Here is a 20,426-nt window from a genome sequence, read left to right as displayed (position 1 = left end):
ATGAAGATGACACGCTGCTTTATAATCTTTAACTGATGTTTATTGTTATATGGCAAAGTCTCAGGCACTTCAATTCTCATTTGAAGATGAAAGTCAGTACCTTGATGAACACTAGAGCAGGACAGACACTTTATATTACACATGACAAGACAGAGAGAAACTGGACATGAAGACAAAGAGAGAGAATAACTAAACTCTAATGACCACCGTATGTACAATGAAATACATATATCTGCATTAAAAACTATACTTTGATAAATATATAACTTCATGGATTCGTTAAGCAGTAATAGGAAATATTCAAAATACTGTGATTCTTCTTCTTCTTCTTCTTTTAAATAGACACAAAGGATTTGTATAAAAGTACAGTTTCTCCAGTCTAGGTCACGTCTATTCACTGATGCGTTTGTCTGAGCTGGGCGCAGACCGAGATGTCGAGGCGAGCAATATATACAGGAAATATTTCCTCTAACATGAGGGTGGATTATTCTCCATCTGTCTACTCTGATGCGCTCACAAAAAAAAAAAAAAAAATTAATCAAAAAGATGTTTTGGTGCTCGTGAATGATCAACATTGAGCTTTAGAAATAAAAAAAAAGAATAAAAAAAACTGGTCAAATTGACAAAAAAAGAAAAAACTAAAAACAAGGCAAAGAAAAAGTTGCATTTAGTAGTTGAATTAATGTCCGTGTTGGTCTGAACTCCAGTGGCTTGCTGATTATTTCAGCCTGAACCTGATGGGACTTGAGGCACCAGCTGGTTACATTCATGTTCAAAGGACACTTTGGGATCGTCATGGAGACGAGAGGCGTGCACATAAATAAAAAAATTACTTCCAGAAATCTCATTGGTTGGTTGGTTGGTTGGTTGGTAGGTTGGTGCTTGGGGATTAAGTCACCTCATCCAGCTGTGGGTAAGGCGTCGTTCAGCGTGAACCAATAGCAGCGCAGGGTTTCTGGGCAGAGGCGGGGCCTCTAATCGAACATGCCCCTCCGGGTGGGACTGGGTGACGTCTTTCTGCCAAGTCGAGGGGTTCCCTGGAAGGTTAGTCGTACACAGACACGTTTAAATGGTTGGGATCAGAGTGGAGATGTAAATGAAGATGAATTAAGGAGGACAGAGGTTTTCTTTATCTGAACCAGAGGGTGTTGTGTACTGTTGAGACTGAGGCACATTTGTGATGTTCGGATATAAAAATAAAAGTGACTCGACACTTACTGGTGACTGGGCTTTGGAGAAGTTGACATGTGCATAAAGCAACACTGCAATGTCCTTGTGTCCTGCTTCCAGAGCTATGGACAGGGCATTACTCTCATCCTGCAGGGAGGGAAACAAGTCAACAAGGATGAAACATTAGAAAAACTGAGAAATAAAACCTGTTAGAAAGCCATCAATCAGTATTTAGTAAATCTCCCAAAACCAGATCGACTATTAATTCTACTAATACCACTTACTATCCATATCAATATTAAACAATTACACATATTGTTCTGCAGCGTATTCAGAAGCAAAGTCATAAAACATTGAATAAAATCAATAATCTGCAGATACACTGAACAACTTTGTGGGTTCAAATAATATGCGTGACTTCATAACCTGTAATCCCAGAGGGATTTGACCGGCTGCTGTTCAGGCAGCGGCTCACACGACAACTACGATGATCACCATCAATGTGTCAATCATTTTCTCAATAATTCATCAATGGTTTTGACAATGAAAAATGACTTGTTCAACCCACAGTCCAAATCCAAAGCAGCATCACATTTGAAGCGTTTGATATTATTGTATATTAGGGGAAAAAAGAAAAGAAAATTTATTATCAAAACAGTTGCAGATTAATTGTATTTCACTTGATTGACTGATACGACCTGACGTCTTACGATGACTGTCGTTCAGCTTGTTTTACAGTTAGATACAGGAAGTGAAGAGCAGTTTCCCGTCACTGATGCTGTGTCAGCGTCCCTGCACCTTCATGAGTTACTCACGCTGTCGCTGAGCGTGGCATCACAGCCGGGTTGAGCCAGCAGCAGCTTGACGATCTCGACGTGGCCGTGCTCGCTGGCGCACATCAGCGCCGTGGAGCCCTCGTCGTCCTGGACGTTCACGTCGGCCCCGTGACCCAGCAGGGTCCGAACCATGTCCATCCTGCCGTGACTGACCGCCAGCATCAGCCCGGTCTGACCCGCCTGCACCAGGGACAAGAGAGTCAGTTTTGGGGTTAAGTTTAGGATTCAAATAATTAACGCACACATTAAATTTCTCTATTGATCCTGTTGTCTGCATCATAAAATAAAACGTCCTTTTTAGTTTCCTGGAGCCTGTGATGACATTCAGTTTACTGTCACATGTGACAAAGAAATCTTCACATTTGAGAAGCTGGAACCTCAGAGTGTTTGAAACCAGCAGCTTCCCAGATGTGAGGAGCTGCTACTTTTCTCTCTTTCAGATGATTATACTTTTGATATCTTAAGTTTTGGACAGTTGGTTGGATTAAACAAGCAGTTTTAAGGTGTAACCCCTATGCTTTTTTGACTTTTTATAATTAACTGAGAAAAATAATGAATAAATGACTTGATAAAAAGAAAACAATTAGCTACGGCCATAAATCATACATCATTTTTCTTTACTAACCCCCCCCCCCCCACACACACACACACACACACACACACACACACACGGATTCACCCTGTAAAAGAAATCATCACCGATCAGAAGTACTACATCAAAACTCAAAACCAAAATACAAAGATTCATCCTTAATTTTTTAAAAACATCTCCATCCAAACATTAAAGACTAGGCTCCCCAATGACAGCTGCAAAAAACCCAAACCACCTTAAAAATCTAAACAGTTACACGTCTTTACCACTTGGTGTCACCAGAAGACAGTTTTTCCCACTTGAGGGTAAAAACTTCACAGTCTGGTTTTGTGAATCTCTGATGTAATAATGAATCACAAAAACACTGGCATTCAAAAACATTTTAAATAACCTTTAATGATGCTGTAGTGTTGGTTTCACCCTGCCTAGTTTACGACCTTCATATCTCATTGAAACATAAACCGTGTGTGGAGGCTGCTGTTGGTGCCCTGCTGCTGCCCTCTGACCTCTGACCCCCCCCCCCCCCCCCCCCGGCCTCCAGTCACTGACCTGGCTGGCTCGGGCGTTGACGTCGCCCTTGCTGAAAAGCTCCTCCACGATGTGCATGTCCTTGGGAGTCTCCACGGCTGCCAGCGCTGCCAGCATGATGGGCGTGTATCCCGCCTTGTTCTGCTGGTTCACGTTACACACATCTGAAACACACACACGCAAACACACACACATTTAAACATACTTTTCCATCATGGGTGGTCTCAATCAAACCCTCGTACGTTCTGACTCTGCCTGTGATTGACTCGTCACTGTGCCACCTGTCACTCAACAACACAACAACGTACGAGGCCTGTGATGCTTCAGTTGATTCCTCTTCCTCCTCCTCCTCCTCCTCCTCACTACAGAGTCCCAGGACCATGATGCTTTGTGTGAACTCATCCTTTACACGTTCTGCAGGCAACCAGGAGACATCAGAGACTGTATGGGAGGGAGGCGGGTATGAGGGTGGCTGCCCCACCACTGGGAGGGGGGGGGGTCTGAGGAACTGGGACGGTGCGAGGACAAAGGCTACAATGGGAACAGGGGGGTGGATACGCTGTCACACAGCACAAGGACACAAAAGGCCGAGGAGACAAAAGGCTTTTAGAGCAGCGAGTGGCCGGGACCTCATCACAGTCTATTGAGCCTTCAGAGAGATCGCCACATGGATGTGTCGACGAGGACCGAGTGTGTGTGGATCACAAAACGACTTTCTTCTCCTCCACATGTGCATTACTGTCTGGGCTGAGTGAGCTGCACGAATATTACATCTAATCTTGGTTTAAGAATTCATAAAGTAAAGAGCTGTAACTGACCCTGTGGCCGTTCCAGGTTTCCGGCTTTTATTTAGCTGAAAATGCTCTGTGGGCCGCAGTGTTTTGTTTTGTTTGTGTTTTTGTCTCAGCCACACATTCTACACATTCTTCTCTGCTCTTTAGAAAGACCTGTTTGCATGTGAATAAAAAAACATTATAAGTAATTTGATCTGTTGAGTGTTATGATGACACACACGCACAAAAAGATTCAGTGTTATAGTGATAATATATAATCATGTTCACAAGGAAGTCTGACCCTTCATTGTGTAAAACAAAAACCTTTTGATGTTTGACCAAAAAAGCTGTTATTGATTCATTTGTCAAACAATTGCGATCACTTTATTTTTGCATTTTTATCTTAATTTGAAAGTCTCACCAAAGATGCACACAGGAAATGCAAAGAGGAAGAGGAAGAGTGAGAGTACGACATGAAACAAACGTCCCCTGCCGGAATCAAACCAAATATGTTTTAGGTTGTTTTCTGTTTGGGAGGAAGATGAAGAGGAGGATGAGAGGGTGAAGGAGAAGATGTTGTGGTGGTGTGAAGAGGAGGCCAGGGGAGTGAAACCAAACCTTGGCTGCATTTAAAAAAAAAAAAAAAAAAAAAAAAAAAAAAAGGAAAGCAAAGATAATCCCAGGGTTTGGACGGATAAAGAAAACCTTGAGAAACTTTTCAACCACTTTCTCTAAGAAAACACAGACAGGAAGAACGTATACAGATGCTCTGCTAAAGATTTTCTAATTATGGTTTCAACTCAACACAAGCCAACATGCATATATTTTTACATTTCTGTGGTGAGATCCTTTTGTCAACTTCTGTTTCCAAGTCGAGGACTGAACTTTTAATCTCAGCAAAATGGACGACAACTCCTAAAGTGGAAATATGGAAGTTGAAATATCTACAGTTCCTACGACAACGGAGGCAAACTTCATCTCCCTCATCTAAACTTGGCGCTTTAATATTTCAGAGACGCTGCAGCCGCTCTCACCTGCAACCAGCAGCTTCTTCACCACCTGGAAGTTGGAGTGCGACACGCTGTAGTGCAGCGCCGTGTTGCCGTTGCCGTCGGCCATGTTGACGACGTGGCGCAGCACGGCCGGCGAGATGGCCCCGAAGGCCCCCAGGTAGTCCTCCACCATGGCCGCCACAGCCGCCTTCTGGCTGGACACGCGGAACCACTCGTGTTGCACCGTGTTCAGACAAGCTCTCTGAAGAAAAAAATCAATCATCACAGGCGAAAACATGTTGGAATAAATAATAATGAACTTTCATACACATCAAACTCATTTAAAACCTAAACTAAAAACATCTCGAATGTGCTTCATGACATGACAGCAGCTGAAGTGACACAGAGCGTCGCCATTTAACGAAATTGTAAAACCAGTGGGACTTTTTTTGTTGTTGTTTTTGTACAAACCGCAGCAGATTTGAGTTTGAACAGGACAAGAGCAGAAATGAAGCTCCTCACCAGATCTTTACTGCTCACAGCCTTCGAGTCACTGAGGTGAGTTTTGAGAACGCTGCACGCAGCCAACATCTTCTCACTGAGCTCATACCTTTGGAAAGAGACGACAGAGAACAACAAAACATTGTTTAAAAATTCAAATAACTTCAATCCTGCGTGCTGCGTTTAATTAGCTCCTTATCTCACACGTGTCGAAAATGTAGAATGTGAAAAGAAAAATAACTACAAGTGGTTTTATCAGATGTTGAAGCAATCATTTCAACTTGTTTACAACCTGCATGTCATCATTATTCAGCTGGTACTCAGCTGATACTGTGTCTGAGGTGAGACAAATGTCCACCTCTGTTTGAACGATAAAGTTTTATTCAATTCAATTAATGATCTGCAGTTTGTCTTTCACAGACGTTTAATAACAACCAGTTCTGCTTAGCTTCTACTCTGTCATTAATCAATAGAACCATGAAATCAAAAGCCACGATTCACCTTGGATGATGTACGTTATCTATACAAATGTTATAGTTTCTGGTGGTTTATCGGTATCACTCCTGTTGGCTCTCTTGCTCGGGTAAAAAACAAACAAAAAAAACCCAAAACAAACAAAACAGAAGTCATCCCTGGTAGATGGTAATCCTCGACCTGCCTCGCTCTATAAACCCGTCACGTGTGTAGAATGAAACAGCAAAAGAAAACAATAAATATCTGGGATAAATCAAACACTTTCTTTCTAGGATCACATGTCTCATGTGGAATTTGAAGCCATTATTCACAAACAGTAAAAGTTCAGAACAGTGAAACGCTAAAATAAATGCGATTTTCAAGAACCCACCTCTCCCTCGTCTCCTGCTTCTCTGAACCTTCCTCTTCATCCTTCTTGTCCACATCCTCAGCTCCCTCAGGCTGGAACTCCTCCCTGATGCTCTTTCCCTCCGCGTTCTTATTTTCCTCCTTTCCTCTGTGCTCCTTCCCCTCCTCCTCTTCCTCCACTTCCTCCTCTTCGTCCGACCCAGAGGAGCTGCTGTCCTCTGAGCTGGAGTCGTCGCTCGACGTGCTCTCGTACCTGGGCCACAGGGGGGCGACAGAGGCACAGAAACCTGAGGACTCAGGTGTTGCGACGCAGCTCAGGTTTAATGACATTTACATGCAACATGCTCTCATCCAGAGAACCAGGTGGATGTTAACAGGCCCGCGTTAAAGAGGAAAGAAAATCAACACAACAGCCTTGTAAATGTAAAACAGCAGCACCTCTAACCTCCGATACACGACCAAACCACCGTGTTAAAACCTTCCAACAGGCACAGTGAAACATTCATGACAGGAGAGGCCGTGGATATATTTCCTGACTCACCCTCCGTTCACTCCAACAAACTGCAGGTTCTTCTTGGTGCCGTTGGAGTCGGGTCGGCCGTCCTTCTTCTTCATGATGGATTTCAGGGTGCTCTGACTGCACGGCTGCCCTGAGAGGCAGAGAAGAAGAACACAGCAGAATTATTTAGAGAAAAAGACTCATTACGAAGTAAATGTGACACTTTTCTGGAGTTCGTGGATCAGAAAAGTTAAAGTTTGCTCTTAATGACGTAACAACTGCTGATTTAGTTAAATCCTACATGTGAAATGCATCTTTTTTTTCCCTATCTTGGTTTATTTTTCTTATAAGCTCCTTGTAAAAAAAGGATAAATAATGTTTCTTTCTTGATATAGATTCAGAAACCTGGACTTTCTGAGTGCATTGGCTGATTCCTTGAAAAGCTGCGGCGATTAAAACAGAAACACTCCGTCAAACTGTAATAATTCTCAATCATTTGTATTTTATCGGTCCGGGTCTGGATTGGACCTTATCTGGGTCTGGACCCGGACTGTGGTCCACCTATCTGTGACCTCGACTAACGTTAGGCTACTTACCGGAAATCAATTCTTCTTCACAGCGGCTCCCAGTGTCTGCACCAGGGATGTTTTATTAGAACTTATATTATACTATTATGTGTAGGCTACTGATTTAGAGCAGTGAAGAAGAATTGATTTCCAGGAAAGTGTCATTTTATCTGGGTGTGAAACTATAAACTTTATCAACACATTACATGGTATCAGATCGGTGCATGGACTTGAGTACTTGCAGATTCCTGATCCAGTATCTTAGGAATTATCGGAGGCATTTCTGGTACCTGTGCAGGTATCAGAACAGCTCTATTATAAAATCTCCCTTTAGGTTTAGGTTTATTGACACGACTGCAACACAGCTGCAACATGTAAGACTTTGTCAGGGACAGAACGATGAAGTCTCCCGACCTCATTAAGACAGGCATTCATTAAGATATCAGAGAATAAAGTCACATAAAAAAGCAAACAAAGTTAAAGTGTCAGACACCTAAGAGAGTCAAAGATTTGTTTAACATGGTTCAAGATGTAAATACCACTTGGTTAAAATGCATCTCCATCTCCACATTGCATTTAGGAATACTATTTAGCAGCCTCTGAGAGTTTATTCCCTTTGCTCTCTTCTCCTGCAGCATTAACCAGCCTAGTCAGCTCATTAGCAATGGTTGATAAAGCCTGTATGGTCCACTAAAGTTCAGTGACATGATGGAGAGGCTCTGGCAGAGAGGAGAGCGACCATTAAGTGTCCACCTCGTGTTCTTTCCAGGGCGATCTGTCAGCGAGGCGCTGGAAGTTCCTCCAAACCCTGAAGTATCTCAGTTATTTTAAGTACAGGCCTTGAAAACCAGAATCCCAGCAGAGAGAGCCAGAACGCTCAGCACATCTGCCAAGACCTGCCCCGGCGGAGGGGCCTCTTCTACTGCTCCGGGGGGGGGCAACAACTGAGAGAGACAGTGATTGAGAGTGTGTGTGTGTGTGTGTGTGTGTGTGTGTGTGTGTGTCTGTGTGTGTGTGTCTTCGTGTAGCGACATGTATGCACTCGCATATGTTTACACTGGTGTGTGTAAGCTCAGTAGCATCACAGTCATTCAGCACGTTGCCCATGTTTTGACAGGTGGGAGCAGCGTTAGGAGGAAGCCACACTGATGATGATGGTGATGATGATGATGACGATGGTGACCGTGTTTATACATGAAGAGCGTGTGAAATCCTCCCTCTACTCCTGAAACAACAACAGCCTTGAACATCTGCTGCTATTTCTGAACCGGCTGTGTTATTATCACTTCACCACTGGAGAGACTTATCAATGTTGCGTTTAGAAAATGTATTTTTAGCTTCCAAACCATAGTCCAGACATCTGATCAGATAACTTGAGTCAGACACGGACACAGCCTCCAGCTCAGTCAGCCTCCGTCCACCAGAACACTGCATTTACACCATCTAATGAGCCGAGTCTCTTTCTTGCAGCTTCTCAAACAGACACTGTAACATCATGGAGCTCTAACATTTATCACAGACACTAAGACTCTCACACGTCATTGTTCTTTGTAAACCCAGGTCGGCTGGTTCTCCTTAACCTCCTGTATGTTAAAGCACTGGATCATATTTATCTCTTCAGCCATTCCACACTGATGTATGTTCACAAAGCAAAAACCTTCCCAGGACTCATATTTATTGGTTTGTCAGTTCACAAGATCTGCACTGACTCAGGTAATAGAGCTTCTATGTTCACTGCACTGTCTGCAACTTATTTAAATCTGCAAAACATGTTTCCTCTTCAGGAATGGAAACAATCTGCCCGTCCTCTCGACTGTCAGTGTTTTTCATTTTGACCGTTTCTATCAGAATGTGGGTTCAGTTGTTTGGACCTGAAGCAAAATCAAAGTCTTAAAGCAAGACAAGAGTATTGTGTAAGCGTAATGTGACTGACCTTCAGTCCTAGCACTCATTTTCAAGTGGCTCAGCTAAAGCCCTAAAAGTTGGACCATCACATCTGAATTTCATCGTAAACATCAACATTTCCTGTGTGGCGAGGACAGTCGTACCGTGTAGCGCCGTGGACATCTGCAGGTCCATGCGGCTCTTCTGCTCGGCTGCGCTGATCTGCTGTTGCTGGGCAGGTGTGTTGGCTACAGAGAGCGACGTGGCGCGCAGCTGCTGACCGAGCTCTGAAACAAGAGGAGAGGTGGATGAGGGTCAGTGTCCGACAACACAGACAGGAGTTACCGACGAGTCTGGTCAAACCATACACCACACGCTGCTGAGGCCACTTAGCTCATGTCAAGTGTTAGACTCTTGTTAGATCATTCTTAAATAAGCTACTGCCTGGTAAATGTAAACAACAAATCTTAAACTCACTGGTTTAGTTATGCTCAAGAAGCTAAATTAGCCCAGACTTTTAATCACAGCCAAAGTGTTGGTCAATAAACTGTCACGGTCTGGGCATGTGTAGGAGAGAGGGGCTGTATGATGACTCTGCAAATATGATGCAATTTCACATTGACAGCTGTTGGCAGGAATAAATTAACAAAAGAGGAAACAACACACTGATGGCCGACAGAAACAAAGTCAATGAACCCGACACCAGGCTTTGCAACGATGTGGGTTTTTGTTAAAACATCAAAAAGCTACAAAACCACCAACCGCAAGACATGATTTTAATGACAAGTAGACCTGCAACAATTAGTTGGTAAACAATTAGTCAATGAACAGAAAATAATGAGCAACTATTTTGTTTATCAATTAAACTTTTGGACAAAACAAGACATGAATATGTTGCTATGGGATTTGGGAAATTGACGTGTAAAATGCAACTCCAACCAACACACTGCTTAAAGGAGAAAAAGATTTTTCTATATCTTGCAGCAACTACTTGTGAACAGACACTTTTATGAAGTCGCTCTAACTTAGCTTATTGTGTGCAGTGTTGTGATTATACTGAACTTACAGTTACCGGAGAAGGACGTATGACACATACCAAAAGAGGCCAGTAACTGACCAGAAACAAGCTCTCTCACACACACACACTCGCCCTGCATTCATGTGCCAGCCAGCATGAATGCAGGTTATGTAACTCGGAGGGAGCCATGAATCAGCATCAACAGTGAGGTGTTAGTGAAGGCAGGGCGGTCCGCAAAAACAACAAGTGGCCGATTTGTGCGACGTTACTGGCTCCCGAAAAGAAATGAGCTCATTGTTGGTTCACATCCAAAGCCCCCGCTGCATTTTTCGGGGTCAGAGATAACTCTGGCCTGTCCGATCCCATCAGGACTCTGTGTGGACCTGGTGTGAACAGTGCAGCAGAAACTGCGCTGGCGTTCAAACCACATCTGTGTGTGTCATTGCTACAGCTGTTTTATCGTCCTCTGAAACAACCCTGCTCAAATGAAATTACTTTGTTTTACATTTCATACAATTAAAATACAATGGTTATTATTTCATTACTTTAATGACTTTTCCAAGGGAATTTAACAAAATTTCAATGTCCCTACATCCCACAAAAGTAAACACACACATATAAAACTTTATACATAAAATAAATAAACAAATAACTTTAATGAATTTTATGGATGTGGTAGCTGGACTCACACTGTGCTGTGTATTTAAATTGTATGTGTATGAATACTTTTGTTCATTTTAAAAGAAACACTACTTTGTACTTAATTTGTGACTCTGGCAATTGTTGTCATATGTTCTGTGTGTGTTTGTCTGCTTTTTTCCCCATTTACTGATTTATTTTTTCTCCTTATTATCCTTTTGTAAGTTTGTACTACGGTATCAAAACATAATAAACATATTTTTAAAATAAAATAACTATAATAAAAGGAAAATCACTGATGAATTCAGCTTTCTTGAGGTAATTTACCCAGGAGTAATTGCTCAATCTCCGCAGACAGTGTGCACTGAAAAACATCATCATAACATCTGATTTGTAATTACTATAACTAAATAATTTCTCTTGCAATCCTTAAGTTTTTTAGCTTATTGTTTCTACTAAATCCTAAAACAGAAATCAAACTGTACCGTATTTGAACGCTCCTCAGGCTCTAAGTTGATGGAGATCAGTAATTTCATTTAAGAAAGATAAGAGAGATATGTGTACTTGTGTGTACCTGTGTGTGTCTGTGTGTACATTTTCTGTTGTCCACCCTTGAAACTATGCTTTGATTACCTGGCATGACTTTCCAACCGGTTATCACAAGAACTCTGCTTTTGCAACACTGTGAACCAGTGAACGGTGTTCTCAATGCTGCATGTGCTGAACGTCTCACCTTTGTCGGAGGCCACAGAGTCTGCCTGCAGCTTGAGGATGTCCTCCACGCTTCCGTACTTCATGACGGAGTTGATGGAGGAGAGAGTGCTGACCAGCTGACTGTTGATGGATCCAAACTGGGACTGGGGCTGACCGAAAGCTTCGGCCAGCTCGCTGTAGTTCTCTGCGAGCAGCATCTGTTGCTCCTGCAGCAGCTTCTGCACCCTCTCGATGTAATGGTCCAGTCCGACGCCCCCCTGGGCCTCAGGTTGCGGTGGTGCAGGCTCCGTTTTAACCTCCGCAGTCTCCTTGCTGCTGCTGCTTGTGACAGGTTCAGCCGGCTGGGAGGGGCCGCATGCTATGTTTCTGGTTTTTAAGCCAACCAAGAAGTTCTCGTGGACGCTAACTGGCCCAACGCCACATTCTTTGGTTTTGGTTGAGCTTGATTTGCCGAGGAACGACTCCACATCTGTGGTGGTTCCAACAGCAATCGAACGCGTCTTTGCCGTCGAGTGAACGTCTTTGACGAGTCCCTCCCCAGCGGCGACCGTCCTCATTTCCGTCACCGCCGTGTTGGTCTGTTTATCACAAGTGATCAACACCATCTCAGTGAACGAGTCCGTTAGGACAGCGGTCCTTGTGTTGGTGGACTTGTTTGAAACCTCTGTCTCAGTATTGGTCTGCTGAGTTGCTGAGTCAGGAGCAGCCATAACGCCAGCGTCCACCTTCATCACAGGATCTGGGTCAGTTCCCTGCGACACCAGCGCCTTGACGGGACTGACGATCACGTCGACTGAACAATCTCCACAGCCGACCGTCCTGCTCTCTTTGCTCAACTCTGTCATGGGTTTGCAGAGAGCCAGGCTGTCCACCGACTCCTCTGTGTTAACTCCCACCTCACAAACATTCAGCTCTACGCCGACCTGCTGGTGACACGTCTCCACCCGCCTCCCCACACACTGGTCAGCCGTCTCCACGCGCTCATGCACCACCCACCGGTCCATAGGGATCTCCGGGCCGGTGGCAATGCTGGCAACACTGGGTTGACAGGACATTCCTACACTGTGGGTTTGTATAGTTTTAGCTGTGCCAACATGGCTGAACTCCAGATGGTCACCCACTCCGTGGCTGCGCATCTGGACTTTGGCCTCCACGCAGGCGTTGTACATCTCCGGCCTGGCCATCACACCTTTGTCCGCTTTCTTCTTGTTTGACCCACCAGCTGCTTGGAGCTCCAGTTTTAGCTTTCCCATCTCCATCTGGTGGGTGGTTTCTTTCAGCTGCACCTCCAGGCGGTAGATCTTCTCTTTCAGAGCTTCGATGGTCTGCTGCTGGAGCTCGATCTCTTTCTCAGCTTCACTGGTCATGCCCAGCATGGCCTCGGTCACGCCGACCGCAGCACTGCGCACTTCCTGCCGCTCCGTCACTACTCCTGCATCCCGGAAACAGAGATCATTTGTCAGCTTTCTCTGACGGACAGGAAGGTTGTTCATGTTTTCATCAGTAACTATGCCGATGGACTTTTGGTGGGCCTGGTTTTGAGTGAGGCTGTGAGGCTGAAGCTCGTTTAGATTATTGTCCTGGGTGGTCTTCTCCAGAGCTTGGACCTCAGCAGCCAGACGTCTGAACTCCTCCAGCCGCTGAGCGCTCTGTTCCTGGGCTTCAGGCTCCATGATGTGCAACTCTGGTTCCTTTTGGATGGGGCCCGGGTTCTCCATTTGGTCAACGCTGCCTACACTGTAGGAGCGCTTACGAAAACCTCCGGGACCTTGATTTTTGGACTGAGCAGCCAATTGTCTTTTCTCTTCCTGTAGAACAGCAATCTTAACCTGTAAGATAGGAATGGTTTTCACCTGCTCCTCTAACTCTTTCAGCCTCTTGAGGGCCACCACCATCTGCTCCCGGATTTGCTGAAGGTGTAGCGGGCTGACGTTAGTGACAGGCGTGGCCATGCCGGAGCTCATTGGGCTGTGGCGGATGGAGCTGCCCATGGATGGTGGGTAGTAGGGGTTATACTCTCCATTAGGGAGGTGGCCGTTGATGGGGAGAGGCTGATGGGCGCCGGGAGAGATCTGGCTCGGGGCCATAGACCCCGAGTAAGAGGACAGCGAGCTGGTGGAGCCCATGCCGCTGAAGCTGGCGAGCCGGCGGCGAGGCACTGGGGGCTCGCTGAGCGGCTGCAGGAGCAGACGCTCCTGTTCCAGCCGTCGACGCGTCTCCATGAGGGTCTTCTCCACTTGGGGGTTGTGACGAGGGGCAAACCTGGGCGAGGGAGGGGGCAGGAGCTGTTTCTGCTCTGCAACAATGGAGTAGGATTGTTGCAGGGGGACTTCACAGGTCGCCTTGGAGAGGGTGGGGGTCAGCGGCGCAGCGACCTGGGGCCTGGAGGTGAAGAAGACCGGGGACTGCTTGTCGTCGCTGTTGGAGGAAGACAAGGAGTCCGTGGAGGTCCATTCAGCCTGAGTGCTGCCCCCGCCGGTGCTGCCCCGAGGCACTGCCAAGGATTTGGCCACTTTGGGCTTCCTCTGGATACTCAGCTTCTTGATGGTGTTGCCCCTCTCAATGTCGTCGACATACTTGAGGAAGTCCAGGTCTAACTGATAACCGTAAGGAGTCTCAACATAGTAGGGGGCCACAGAGTCCTTGTCGTCTTCTGTGCTTGGGCATCTTTGTCCTCTTTCTGAAACACAGACCACAACAACGTTTTAGTTAAGACCAAAAAACATCTGCATATTTACTGCGGGTCGACAAATGAAACAGAAACGAGTGTCAGCTAAAGTGTTAAGAGTTTCCTCGGCCGCTTACAATCACCCTAATTTGACAGTGCAAGTACAAACGTGTCTCGGGTTTCTGACATCTCTGCAGGAAAAGCATGAGTGGTAATCATTTTGGCAAGGGGTGGTTTAAGTCAGCCCAAAACTATGTGAGATCCAACTGTATGACGCAAAACAACAATTAGAAAGTGACATAAAAAAAAAAAAAACCTTCAAAAATTAAAAACAAATGTTGGTTGTACGTGTATAATGTCGCTGGGGGGGGGGGGGGGGGGGGGGGGTATGTGGAAACCAGTGTGGAAGTGCAAAGCTTGTTGCAGATAAACAGTCTATTGTTTACAAATGTTGGCTAAGAGATGAGCCAACAGGGTCAGTGAGACAGGAAAAAAGACAATGTCAATATTTTCTAGTCCAAAATCCATCCCTCATGTCAGCATCAGACAAGTGACAGACAGAAATTATGAGAAAAAAAAAGCTACAGTGAATTTAGAGTTTCTACACTTTGAACAGATCAATCAAATCTACTTTAATCTTGAGACCAAACTCCAAAGGTCCAGCTAAAAAATGCCCTCTGTCAGTGAGCAGAGATTAGGAGGCTCCACTACAGTCGCACTGTGTTGGCTAAATACAGCGTCTTGTTCTTGGTATGCCTGGAACTCTCCCCAACTAAAGCAAACACAGGCTGGAAATAAACAGCCCGGCTCTTCCTTCCCAGTCCGCCCAGCTTCTCCCGTCAATCCTCTCCATTCAGCTCAAACACAGGAGGGAATTAACAAGGGCTAAAGCCTGCTTCTAAAACCTCAGCACCTTGTTGTTAAAGCTTCACTCACCTCAGACCAACAGCACTTTCTCCATTTTCTTCTTCACTCCCTCCTCTCTCTCTCTCCCTCCACTCTCTCTCTTTCTGTCTGTCTGTGCCGGCAGTTTTAGAGGACAGGATATACTGTACTGAGATCAGGCTGAACTGCTGTTTCTCCTCACTGTGCACTCTTTCTCAATCCTCTCTCCATAAGGGGAAAAAAAAAAAAAAATCCCACTATTGGTGTAAACCAAGCACAGCTCTGCTCTGGCGCACTATTGGACAGCTGCTTCCTCCAATCCCGTGAGGCTCTGAGCCGGGCGCTTCCCTACCCAAATAAGAGTCCTGTTATTCAGCTGAGGGGAGGTGAACTCACGACAATAACAGCCTGTTCTCAAGACAAATCGCTTCTCTGCTGTGCATGTCAAACTTTTATACTCTGGTTTATACTTTGATCCACCTTTTGCAGTGTACACCTTCAATTCCAACTTTCACAGCTATAATTCAAAGCGGGTCCATGTGTAAATAAATCTCTGGATACAGCTGACCTGTTTCAGAAGTAATCTCACCTTTTATAGCAAGTAATGCTTCAAACTAGCAAGTTTTTCATCATTTTATTGATGATTTTATACATTTTTTTCCCCAATTTTAATCTGTAAAACATCTTCAAACTGCTTTCGAGTTGTCAAACCGATGGTTCAAAACACAAAGACATTCAACTTGACTCCATTTACAGTAAACATTAAACCAAATTCACACATTTGAGATGCTGAAACTAGCAAATGATTTAGATTTTTACATGAGAAATGACTTAAACGATCAAAACTGCAGTGAATTTCCTGTCGTTCAACCAATTGCTTCACCTCTAGTTACGAGAACTGCTGTTTTACGAAATTAGAGCAGAATTTTTAAGTTGATCAATGGATTAGACGATCGATAGAAAATACACAAAAGTGCCAAATACTCACTGGGTCCAGATTTGCTGCTTTTTTTCGTTAATTATGATAATAAACAAAAATTAAGGGCATTTTTCACTATTTTCTGACAATTCATATGAAAAACAACAATTTACCAAATTAAATAATGTGCAGAAAATGTGTTAGTTGCATGTATTACTAGCTAAAAGTTCATTTCAACTTTCATGTGTGCTGACTCTGTTTTCTTTCTTCTGCACTGTCTTAAAAAAAAAAGTTACATCCTGTTTTTGTTTTTTTTTTTGTTCTTTTTCCTGGTATAAATAATCCCTGTGAGGCAGCACAGTCACAGTCTTGTTTGGAGGACTACCCCCCCTCCTCTGGCACGGGTTCCTGAGCGCTGAGCGGCCTTGTCACTCTCACAGAGGAGTGACAGGCAGCCCTCTGGTACCGCAGGGACCCCCAACAGCTGAGCGATGACCTCATGGGCACGGTACAACCGAAGGGGTCACGCTCCAGTGACGGGGGGAGCCAACAGCGACACTGGCGAGAGCCCGGGAGTCTGCCCCAGTTATCTACAGCTGTTACATTGTCGATTTGACAGGGATTACACAACACTGACTCAGCCACAATCTGCAGCCTTTTCTCTCTGACTCCTGTAATCACTGTCGAGGCCAGGGGACTGTAAAACATGTTTTTGAGCAGATTTTTTTTTAAAAAGTTCTCTTCTTCTTCCCCTTGTACAATCATCCCGGTCTAAAGTTAGACTGTGGGCACAACCAACAAATGAGGCATTTTTTGGAGATGAAGCGATAACCCTGAAACTTTCCCAAATACCTTTTACCAAATTGAGCTCCACCAGTATGACGAAGCCCTGATAGTATTTAAGGAACTTTTAAAAAAGACCTCCACCTAGATAAAAGTAAAGACTCATGTACCTCTGCAGACTGAAGGGTAGAAAAATGTGAGCTTCAATAGCAGGATCCCTCTCCCTTACAGCTTTAGAGGCTGAAGTGGACCATGTTCTGTTTAGTTTACAATACATTTAGTTCATTAAATCATTGCTGTTTTTTCGCCTCGATATTATGAAAACTATCGCATACGGCGGGAAATATTGCGATATTCAATATTATCGAATTTCGGCCCAGTCCTACTTTTGATTTCTTGGGCTGTATATAGAAACTGACAAGCTGTTTCTACTCATCGGACCTGAGCTGCAGCTCAGCTCTCTTCCTGTCTTTGGCTTTCTTCTTCTTCCTTTTGCATAAAGAGAAGTGATGAGTTGAAATAATGTTATAAAATTACTAAATGTAGTGTCTAACTTTTGTTCTGCCATGAACATCATGGACCATCAGAGAAAAGATGGTAAAGTTTGTGGCGTAATGATTGTTATTCTTCAACTAAAGTTACTCTTCAGTTTTGTTTTTTTTGGATAAAGATGCTTTATTTTTCTCTATTTACTGGATACAGATGATTATATTTTATAATTTTTTTCTATTGTCAACCAATCTTATTAAAAAACAACCGGTTAGTTTGTCTCTAAATACTTTTTTTGACTTCTCTTCCATGTCTGACGGTCTCAGCCCCAAACGTATTGATTCCCACTGAATGCTGTAGTTTTGAGCAAATGTTACTCAAACAGGAGGAAATAGTGGATTTGTTTGGGGACTATTTTCAGCGGTGGATTAATCCACATTTGGTTCTCTAATGAGTATTTGGGCAGCAGGACTGTGTGTGTTGGACTGAGTCAAGATAAACTACAATGCGTGTGTGTTCGGACATCGAACATGTGACTCGGTGCAACAGTGTGACTCATTGATCATCGTTTACTTTGTTTATCCAAACATTGCTACAAACGTATTGAACAGTGTCCAGATGTCATTGTTGAACTCCTTCAAAACCTGATGTAGCACAGCACAAAGAAAAAATGACCTTTTTTGGTCACGAGAGTTTTAATTACTGTCCTAAACATGACGCAAGTGCCAAGTCAACAACTTAAAAATAGCATTCAGAGCTTGGCACACAGCCCTGCTTCACTTCTCTCAGCTGGGATATTAAAATATTTCAGTTTAATTACCAAAACATTAAGCTGTGCATTAAATCCAACAGCATATTCTGTATAAAACTCTGCAGCGGTTGAAAAGAAAATGTGGCCGTTAAAATTCCACAAGCTCCTCGCAAAGCGTCTTTAACAGCTGATCTCCAGGCCAGAGGCTCTAAGAGAAACCATGTGCTGCAGGAACACAGTTGTTCTTTAAATTAAGTCAAACACACCGATATCGGAAGAAGCCGCAGTCTAATTACTCACTCTTCCCTTTGGAGCCAGATTCACCCACACACTGACCTGACACCGTTTTAATCATTTCCAGTTTAACAGACGCGTGTTCTGCATTAAACAGCACATCCAAACTTCAGGTCTTCTCTGCACTTTAGCATTAAAGACGTGCCTGTTTGCTTTTTGTATATTTTTTTCCTCCAACATCCTTTCAGTTACTTCTCTCTCTCCTTGTGTTTGCTCTTAAAATATTGCTCTGAAGGCCAATTCGGGCCTTGATGTTAAATCTGTGAGGAAAAACACACAGGCAGGGCTTGGCTTATTTTGCACTGGCTCTGTTAAAAGTTTATATTTAGAGCTGACAAAAGCCTTTTAACATCCAGAGCACCCTCACAGACAGAATAAATTAGGCTACTGGTCTAAATCTGTCTGCCAGTTGTTTGTCTTCCAACCAGAGAATAAAAATATCTGGGTTTGATCTCACTAATGCATTAAGTTTTACTTCTCACTTAATCATAGCTCGGCTTATCTGTCAAACATCAGTGATCTGATTTCAAATCTTATAATGTACCGACAATCAATCAGTGTATAAACCGGATATTACATAGTTTTTTGATTATAGAAATATAGACTCACCACACACCAGGTTATTCTTTTTTTCTAATGAGATGAGATGCAAGATATAATTTTTGGGGGAGGAACACGTTCTACTCCCAGCTTCTTGAATCCTTCAGTTCATCAACATACCATAAAATGTCATTTTTAAAAATCAGTTAATCATTTAAGTTATTTATCACAAAAACTTTGCTGGTTGGTTATAGCTACTTTCCTTTTTAATCGTTGTAAATTGGATATTTTGGACTTTTGGAGATAAAAAGCAGTTAGAAGAGATCAACTTAGGCTCAATGGATTTGCGAAGGGCATTTTTCTGTATTTCCTGATGTTTTATAGATAAATAAGTAATGAATCTATTTATCAGAAAAATAAAATAGAGGAATAACAGAATGATCAGTGGTGAATATGAGGATTTGTTCTCTGCTCTACCAGCATCTTTTTTAGATGTGCAGGAGCAAATAAACTAAATTATGAAATAAAAGTTTCCTGTTTGTACAAAAAAAGTGATAAAAACTTGGAATAAAAGAGTGAAGAAACATAACAAATACAGGAGCTTCCACACAGAACTCATCAGGGGGTCACTGAATAGTTTTCTGAGCATGGTTAGGACCTTCATGGTCACCAGATCTTAGCCCAGCTGAACACCTGTGGGAGGTTTTGGGCCATCGCAATGCTTTCTGCCAAAACTTTACCTACTTCCAAAGGTGCATAGAGAAAGAAAAGAAGACTAAGGAGGTCAAAACTCCAGCAAGGCATTTCGGCTTGTGGTCTTCATGACCCTGATGAAGGCCACAAGCTGAAAGACAGCGGTCTAATAATGAAGGTTTTGGATCATCGTTACCACCAGGCATCAGCAAAACACCATATGAAAGAACATCTTCAAGTTGCTCTGGAGCCTTTGGCGGCCCAACAATCAGTCAAATCAGACTGAGAGAGCAGATCTGATCCAACTACAGGGCGTACAATACTCTGCAGGTCTGAGCTCCAGTCTGAGCCACGCGCACTCTGCTGCATGTCTGGATTCAGAACAGTTATTAGCAGCTAGCCAGAAAGACCTGGACTTGCTACCACACGCCTCACAGCTCCTCTCCTGTGCACCCTGCTGTATCCACCAGACATTTTCAGCTAATGAACGCAGGAAGACAGCTGGAAAGACGAGCCGTGCCAAGTGTTTTTGATTCTGATGGATTTGCAGTGAAGCGTGCGCATTCTCAAAAGTATGAAACTGTAGCTTCTACAAACAAGACGTAACAGCACTGAAGTGTTCAGACCAGATGACATGAACTATGCTTGCAAACGCCCCAAAACACTTTGTTTTTATCCTTATTTCCACTTTTCTGACGGAAAACTCATCAGCATGAAAACAGTGAAAAACTAAACCTCGCTGGTCTCATTCACACAGCTGCAGCTGGAATAATACAGAGAAGTGCTCAAACTTTGAGAGCAAAGCATGATGCAAGTGCCTGGGTGGAGGGGACTCTAGTGGCCCCACACACACACACACACACACACACA

At 43.8% G+C, this 20,426-nt stretch overlaps 1 protein-coding gene across 4 annotated transcripts in view; it reads right to left on the bottom strand.

The window, feature by feature from the left end:
• Positions 1 to 18: 18 nt before the first annotated feature.
• Positions 19 to 20,426, bottom strand: part of kank1a (KN motif and ankyrin repeat domains 1a) — a 56,708-nt gene continuing 36,300 nt past the window's right edge. For all 4 annotated transcript variants that reach the window (XM_056376217.1, XM_056376216.1, XM_056376218.1 and 1 more), the window contains 10 exons: positions 11,554 to 14,214; positions 9,328 to 9,450; positions 6,756 to 6,864; positions 6,237 to 6,467; positions 5,414 to 5,501; positions 4,934 to 5,153; positions 3,148 to 3,290; positions 1,986 to 2,186; positions 1,219 to 1,317; positions 19 to 1,037 (listed from right to left, as the gene is read on the bottom strand). In XM_056376217.1, the coding sequence (XP_056232192.1) occupies positions 975 to 1,037; positions 1,219 to 1,317; positions 1,986 to 2,186; positions 3,148 to 3,290; positions 4,934 to 5,153; positions 5,414 to 5,501; positions 6,237 to 6,467; positions 6,756 to 6,864; positions 9,328 to 9,450; positions 11,554 to 14,214 (3,938 nt within the window). In that variant the 3' untranslated portion in view covers positions 19 to 974. The remainder of the gene's footprint in view (positions 1,038 to 1,218; positions 1,318 to 1,985; positions 2,187 to 3,147; positions 3,291 to 4,933; positions 5,154 to 5,413; positions 5,502 to 6,236; positions 6,468 to 6,755; positions 6,865 to 9,327; positions 9,451 to 11,553; positions 14,215 to 20,426) is intronic.

The sequence above is a fragment of the Seriola aureovittata genome, chromosome 5, assembly GCF_021018895.1.
Source record: "Seriola aureovittata isolate HTS-2021-v1 ecotype China chromosome 5, ASM2101889v1, whole genome shotgun sequence".
NCBI lineage: Eukaryota > Metazoa > Chordata > Actinopteri > Carangiformes > Carangidae > Seriola > Seriola aureovittata.
This window is presented reverse-complemented; position numbering and strand designations above follow the sequence as displayed.